This window comes from Caretta caretta, chromosome 13 (genome assembly GCF_965140235.1).
Source record: "Caretta caretta isolate rCarCar2 chromosome 13, rCarCar1.hap1, whole genome shotgun sequence".
NCBI lineage: Eukaryota > Metazoa > Chordata > Testudines > Cheloniidae > Caretta > Caretta caretta.
In genome coordinates, this window is record NC_134218.1 from 42,842,315 (window position 1) to 42,850,569 (window position 8,255).

The window sequence follows — 8,255 nt, forward strand, 5'->3', positions numbered from 1 at the left end:
GCCGGGGGGGGCGGGGGGGGGTGTCCCTGAGATAGGGCCTGCAACAGGAGACAGAGACCCAGGCTGCTCCTGAAGGGGGTCCCTGAGATTGGGCCCGAAAGAAGAGAGGAGTTCCTCGGAGCTTAACTGCTGGAGTCACTGGCGAAGGGAAACAGCAGGGCATTACTCTGGGCAAGAAGAGAGAGAAGAGGAAGCAGGGCCAAGAAGCAGAGGACTTCAGTGGGCCCAGGCAGGGGCAGAAAAGCTGTTTGGACAGTTGCTGAGATCGTTAAGTTGCCCAGTTTGTTAGCCCAGAAAGGGGAGTGAACTGCTGAATGACTTGGCTGGAGCCTGGAGCCCAGAGAAAACACAGCCGGGAATGGACCCGGCAGCCAAGGAAGTAGCCAGGCGAAGTCCCCTGTCACGTCAGACCCCGGAAACGAGCGGTGAGGCCTCGGGCATAGAAGCATCGACCGCTCCCTGGGGCTCCTGGGGAAATGCTGCCTTCATGGCCAAGGTCAAACCACCTCCGGTAGAGCTGGGAGCCGAAACCACGTTTCCTCGGTCCCCTCCCACCGCCCTAACCAGGGAGCCTCCCCCTCAGCAGGGCTATAAACTCCTGTCCCCGTCTGCCCACGGGGCTCTGTCCCACACCGCCCGGCGCGCCCCCAGCGCCCCGCAGCCCCCTACCGGGTCACACCCACAGTTACTGTACAGGCTACGCTGCCCCCTGTGTCACTGTGCCCCGGTCTACACTAGGAGTTGAGGTCGAATTTAGCAACATTAAATCGATTTAACCCTGCACCCGTCCACACGACGAAGCCCTTTCTGTCGACTTAAAGGGCTCTTAAAATCGATTCCCTTACTCCACCCCCAACAAGGTGATTAGCGCTGAAATCGGCCTTGCCGGGTCGAATTTGGGGTACTGTGGACACAATTAGACAGTATTGGCCTCCGGGAGCTATCCCAGAGTGCTCCATTGTGACCGCTCTGGATAGCACTCTCAACTCAGATGCACTGGCCAGGTAGACAGGAAAAGGCCCACGAACTTTTGAATTTCAATTTCCTGTTTGGCCAGCGTGGCAAGCTGCAGGTGAGTGCAGAGCTCATCAGCAGAGGTGACCATGATGGAGTCCCAGAATCGCAAAAGAGCTCCAGCATGGACCGAACGGGAGGTACGGGATCTGATCGCTGTATGGGGAGAGGAATCCGTGCTATCAGAACTCCGTTCCAGTTTTCGAAATGCCAAAACATTTGTCAAAATCTCCCAGGGCATGAAGGACAGAGGCCATAACAGGAACCCGAAGCAATGCTGCGTGAAACTTAAGGAGCTGAGGCAAGCCTACCAGAAAACCAGAGAGGCAAACAGCCACTCCAGGTCAGAGCCCAAAACATGCCGCTTCTATGATGAGCTGCATGCCATTTTAGGGGGTTCAGGCACCACTACCCCAGCTGTGTTATTTGACTCCTTCAATGGACATTGAGGCAACACAGCAGCAGGTTTTGGGGATGAGGAAGATGTTGATGATGATGAGGTTGTAGATAGCTCAGAGCAAGCGAGCCGAGAAACCAGTTTTCCTGACAGCCAGGAATTGTTTCTCACCCTGGACCTGGGGCCAGTATTCCCGAAACCAACCAAGGCTGCCTCCCGGACCTGCCAGGTGGAGAAGGGACCTCTGGTGAGTGTACCTTTTAAAATAGTATACATGGTTTAAAAGCAAGCATGTTTAATGATTAATTTGCCCTGGCATTCGCGGCTCTCCTAGATGTACTCCCAAAGCCTTTGCAAAAGGGGAATAGATGGGCCAGCCCTCTGTGGAGAAAGAGGTGGTTAGGGACTATTTAGAAAAGCTGGACGTGCACAAGTCCATGGGGCCGGACGCGTTGCATCCGAGAGTGCTAAAGGAACTGGCGGCTGTGATTGCAGAGCCATTGGCCATTATCTTTGAAAACTCGTGGCGAACGGGGGAAGTCCCGGATGACTGGAAAAAGGATAATGTAGTGCCAATCTTTAAAAAAGGGAAGAAGGAAGATCCTGGGAACTACAGGCCAGTCAGCCTCACTTCAGTCCCCGGAAAAATCATGGAGCAGGTCCTCAAAGAATCAATCCTGAAGCACTTACATGAGAGGAAAGTGATCAGGAAGAGTCAGCATGGATTCATCAAGGGAAGGTCATGCCTGACTAATCTAATCGCCTTCTATGATGAGATTACTGGTTCTGTGGATGAAGGGAAAGCAGTGGATGTATTGTTTCTTGACTTTAGCAAAGCTTTTGACCCGGTCTCCCACAGTATTCTTGTCAGCAAGTTAAAGAAGTATGGGCTGGATGAATGCACTATAAGGTGGGTAGAAAGTTGGCTAGATTGTCAGGCTCAACGGGTAGTGATCAATGGCTCCATGTCTAGTTGGCAGCCGGTGTCAAGTGGATTGCCCCAGTGGTCGGTCCTGGGGTCGGTTTTGTTCAATATCTTCATAAATGATCTGGAGGATGGTGTGGATTGCACTCTCAGCAAATTTGCGGATGATACTAAACTGGGAGGAGTGGTAGATACGCTGGAGGGGAGGGATAGGATACAGAGGGACCTGGACAAATTGGAGGATTGGGCCAAAAGAAATCTGATGAGGTTCAATAAGGATAAGTGCAGGGTCCTGCACTTAGGACGGAAGAACCCAATGCACAGCTATAGACTAGGGACCGAATGGTTTGGCAGCAGTTCTGCAGAAAAGGACCTAGGGGTGACAGTGGACGAGAAGCTGGATATGAGTCAGCAGTGTGCCCTTGTTGCCAAGAAGGCCAATGGCATTTTGGGATGTATAAGTAGGGGCATAGCGAGCAGATCGAGGGACGTGATCGTCCCCCTCTATTCGACATTGGTGAGGCCTCATCTGGAGTACTGTGTCCAGTTTTGGGCCCCACACTACAAGAAGGATGTGGATAAATTGGAAAGAGTCCAGCGAAGGGCAACAAAAATGATTAGGGGTCTGGAACACATGACTTATGAGGAGAGGCTGAGGGAACTGGGATTGTTTAGTCTGCGGAAGAGAAGAATGAGGGGGGATTTGATAGCTGCTTTCAACTACCTGAGAGGTGGTTCCAGAGAGGATGGTTCTAGACTATTCTTAGTGGTAGAAGAGGACAGGACAAGGAGTAATGGTCTCAAGTTGCAGTGGGGGAGGTTTAGGTTGGATATTAGGAAAACCTTTTTCACTAGGAGGGTGGTGAAACACTGGAATGTGTTGCTTAGGGAGGTGGTGGAATCTCCTTCCTTAGAAGTTTTTAAGGTCAGGCTTGACAAAGCCCTGGCTGGGATGATTTAATTGGGGATGGGTCCTGCTTTTGAGCAGGGAGTTGGATTAGATGACCTCCTGAGGTCCCTTTCAACCCTGATATTCTATGATTCTATGATTCTATGAAAAGGTTTCTGGGGAGGGCAGCCTTATTGCATCCTTCATGGTTGGACACTTTACCACTCCAGGCCAGTAGCACGTACTTGGCAATCATTGTAGAACAAAGCATTGCCGTGTATGTTTGCTGGCGTTCAAACAACATCCTTTCTTTATCTCTCTGTGTTATCCTCAGGAGAGTGATATCATTCATGGTCACCTGGTTAAAATAGGGTGCTTTTCTTAAGGGGACATTCAGAGGTGCCCGTTCCTGCTGGGCTGTTTGCCTGTGGCTGAACAGAAATGTTAGCCACGGGGAGGAGGGAGGGATGAGGGGCTAGCCATGCGGTGGGGAGAGGCAAAATGCGACCTTGGAATGAAAGCACATGTGCTATATATGTAATGTTAACAGCAAGGTTTACCGTGAAAGAGTGTACCCATTGTTCTATAAAATGTGTCTTTTTAAATACCACTGTCCCATTTTTTTTCTCCACCAGCTGCATGTGTTTCAAGGATCACAGGATCTTCTCCTTCCAAGAGGCTAGTGAAGATTAGAAGGAGAAAAAAATGCACTCGCGATGAAATGTTCTCTGAGCTCATGCTGTTCTCCCACACTGACAGAACACAGACGAACGCGTGGAGGCAGACAATGTCAGAGTGCAGGAAAGCACAGAATGACTGGGAGGAGAGGTGGCGGGCTGAAGAGAGTAAGTGGCGGGCTGAAGAGAGTAAGTGGCGGGCTGAAGACAGGGCTGAAGCTGAAAGGTGGCGGCAGCATGATCAGAGGAGGCAGGATTCAATGCTGAGGCTGCTGGAGGATCAAACTAACTTGCTCCAGCATATGGTTGAGCTGCAGGAAAGGCAGCTGGAGCACAGACCGCCACTACAGCCCCTGTGTAACCAACCGCCCTCCTCCCCAAGTTCCATAGCCTCCTCACCCAGACGCCCAAGAACACAGTGGGGGGGCCTCCGGCCACCCAGCCACTCCACCCCAGAGGATTGCCCAAGCAGAAGAAGGCTGGCATTCAATAAGTTTTAAAGTTTTAAACTTTTAAAGTGGTGTGTGGCCTCCTCCACCACCCCTCCCAGTGCTTCTCTCCTCCATCACCCCTTCCGGGCTATCTTGGCAGTTATCCCCCTATTTGTGTGATGAATTAATAAAGAATGCATGAATGTGAAGCAACAATGACTTTATTGCCTCTACAAGCAGTGATCGAAGGGAGGAGGGGAAGGTGGTTAGTTTACAGGGAAGTAGAGTGAACCAAGGGGCGGGGGGTTTCATCAAGGAGAAACAAACAGAACCTGCATACCGTAGCCTGGCCAGTCATGAAACTGGTTTTCAAAACTTCTCTGATGCACACCGCGCCCTCCTATGCTCTTCTAACCGCCCTGGTGTTGGGCTGCGCGTAACCAGCAGCCAGGCGATTTGCCTCAACCTCCCACCCTGCCATAAATGTATCCCTCTTACTCTCACAGATATTGTGGAGCGCACAGCAAGCAGTAATAACAGTGGGGATATTTCAGAGTAACAGCCGTGTTAGTCTGTATTCACAAAAAGAAAAGGAGTACTTGTGGCACCTTAGAGACTAACCAATTTATTTGAGCATAAGCTTTCGTGAGCTACAGCTCACTTCATCGGATACATACTGTGGAAAATGTAGAAGAACTTCTACACTTCTTCTACACTTTCCACAGTATGCACCGATGAAGTGAGCTGTAGCTCACGAAACACTTCTTCTACATTTTCCACAGTATGCATCCGATGAAGTGAGCTGTAGCTCACGAAAGCTCATGCTCAAATAAATTGGTTAGTCTCTAAGGTGACAAGTACTCCTTTTCTTTTAGTGGGAATATTGGTTTCGCTGAGGTCTAACCAAGTCAGTAAACTGCGCTAGCGTGCCTTTAAATGTCCAAATGCACATTCCACCATCATTCTGCACTTGCTCAGCCTGTAGTTGAACAGCTCCTGATTACTGTCCAGGCTGCCTGTGTACGGCTTCATGAACCATGGCATTAAGGGGTAGGCTGGGTCCCCAAGGATAACTATAGGCATTTCAACATCCCCAATGGTTATTTTCTGGTCTGGGAATAAAGTCCCTTCCTGCAGCTTTTGAAACAGACCAGAGTTCCTGAAGATGCGAACGTCATGTATCTTTCCTGGCCATCCCACATTGATGTTGGTGAAATGTCTCTTGTGGTCCACCAGTGCAGCACTATTGAAAAGTACCCCTTGCGGTTTATGAACTCGCCAGCTTGGTGCTCCGGTGCCAAGATAGGGATATGGGTTCCGTCTATGGCCCCACCACAGTTAGGGAATCCCATTGCAGCAAAGCCATCCACTATGACCTGCATATTTCCCAGGGTCACTACCCTTGATATCAGCAGATCTTTGATTGCGTTGGCTACTTGCATTACAGCAGCCCCCACAGTAGATTTGCCCACTCCAAATTGATTCCCGACAACTGGTAGCTGTCTGGCATTGCAAGCTTCCACAGGACTATTGCCACTTGCTTATCAGCTGTGAGGGCTGCTCTCATCTTGGTATTCATGCGCTTCAGGGCAGGGGAAAGCAAGTCACAAAGCTCCATGGAAGTACTCTTATGCATGCAAAAGTTTCGCAGCCACTGGGAATCGTCCCAGACCTGCAACACTATGTGGTCCCACCAGTCTGTGCTTGTTTCCCGGGCCCAGAATCAGCGTTCCACTGCATGAACCTGCCCCATTGGCACCATGATGCCCACATTGCCAGGGCCCATGCTTTGAGAGAAGTCTGTGTCCATGTTCTCATCACTCTCCTCACTGCGCTGACATCGCCTACTCGCTTGGTTTCGCTTTGCCAGGTTCTGGTGCTGCATATACTGCTGGATAATGCGCGTGGTGTTTAATGTGCTTCTAATTGCCAAAGTGATCTGAGCAGGCTCCATGCTTGCCGTGGTATGGCGTCTGCACAGAAAAAAGGTGCGGAACGATTGTCTGCCGTTGCTCTGACGGAGGGAAGGGCAACTGACGACATGGCTTACAGGGTTGGCTTACAGGGAATTAAAATCAACAAAGGGGGTGGCTTTACATCAAGGAGAAACAAAAACAACTGTCACACAGAATGGCCACCTCAAGGATTGAACTCAAAGCCCTGGGTTTAGCAAGCCAATGCTCAACCCACTAAACTATCCCTTCCTCTGGTAGTTCAGGTAGGACTGAATCTCCATTAAAGTTTTCAAGGTGCCCCTGAGAGACCTCACCGAAACGATTGTTGGCCGTTGATTTCACAGAGGGAGGGAGGGGGGAGCAAATGAGTACAAAACAAATCTGGTTTGTTTCTTGTTTTGATCCACTCCATCTATCTTTTACATCTTTGGCTGGCAGCAGACAGTGCAGTAGGACTGCAAACCATCCACATCTCCTGGCTGCCCGGCAGAAGATGGTGCAATAGGACTGCCTGCAGGACTAAAGAGAATGACCTGGTCGAGTCACTCCTAATTTAGTCCCTGCGCCCATGTCTGCCCAGGCGCTCCTGACCGACCTTACCGAGGCGGCCAGGAGCACCTTGGACACGATGACGATGGTTTTCAGGCCTATTGCACCGTCTGCTGCCACAAGGCAATGGGTTGTTGCTGCTGTGTAGCAATGCATTACCGCGTCTGCCAGCACCCATGAGACATACGGTGACAGTGAGCTGAACAGGCTCCATGTTTGAATGGTATGGCATCTGCCAGGAATAAAGGCACGAAACGATTGTCTGCCGTTGCTTTCATGGAGGGAGGGAGGGCCCGGCGACATGTACCCAAAACCACCCGCGACAATGTTTTTTGCCCCATCAGGCATTGGGATCTCAACCCAGAATTCCAATGGGTGGCGGAGACTGCAGGAACTGTGGGATCGCTACCCACAGAGCAACACTCCGGAAGTTGACTCTAGCCTTGGTACTGTGGAAGCACTCCGCCGAGTTAATGTTTATTACTTATCACTTAATACACTTAGAGCATTTTGAGTGGGGACACACACAATCGACTATATAAAAACGATTTCTAAAAAAATGACTTCTATAAATTCGACCTAATTTCATAGTGTAGACATAGCCTGGGTCTGCACGGCACAGAGGTAGGGGGCGGTGTCCCACAGCTGGCAGCCGCGGATGTGCAGGGAGCTCCGCTTCTGCCCCGGATCGTGATCCGCAGTGAAATTCGGTTCTTGTGTCTCGCTCCCCTTGCCGAACAGCATCAGCAGGAAAAGGGGCCACTCCGCAGGAGCCTTCCGGTACCAGTGTAAACGGGTGAGTGCACTGGAGTAAGTGCAGGTCACGGTGCCATTCTGCCCCTCGGAGACATCCAGCCATTCCGGGCTGTGCTCCACAGAGAACTGCCCACTGGCCACTGGGAATAACGGAGACAAGGGGAAACCAAGTCAGACACTGCCCCGAGCCACCTGCCCCTGGGAACCGAGGAGTGGGGTGGGAAGAGAGACAGGCTGCGGGGGGACAGACCGACCGATCTCTCCATTTCACGCCCTTCTTCCCCACCACACAGTCAATGAAATACAGCCCCAGCTCCCTGCTAGTAACCAGGGGTTCTGTCTCCCCAGCCCTTACCCCACAGGTGCATTAGCTGGATCACCCAGGACACCCCCCGCGGCCTCCCCATCCCTGCGCTCACTGACACCCCAGGGCGCGGGGACGCTGCTGAGTTCTCCCTGGGGCCAGCACGTGTGTTGGGGTCTCCTTCTCCCCCCTTGTGTGCCCAGCCAATCAGCGACCAGCCCCTTCTCTCCCATCACAGCCGTGTGCCACTCTCACGGCACAGAACTCCTTCGCTCAGGGCCCTTCACCTTGTGAGGGCTGCCCCCTTGTAGACAAGTGTATAAGCGGGTGCAGAAATATTTAGTTCTTTTCAAAGGGA

The 8,255-nt window shown here is 51.5% G+C and overlaps 1 gene segment (V, D, J or C); it reads right to left on the reverse strand.

Moving 5' to 3' along the window:
• Nucleotides 1–7,422: 7,422 nt before the first annotated feature.
• On the reverse strand, nucleotides 7,423–8,000 carry LOC142068720 (T cell receptor alpha variable 27-like). The segment is given in 2 exon segments: nucleotides 7,423–7,733; nucleotides 7,949–8,000. Coding segments are annotated over 2 exon segments (363 nt in total).
• Between the last annotated feature and the right edge of the window lie 255 nt (nucleotides 8,001–8,255).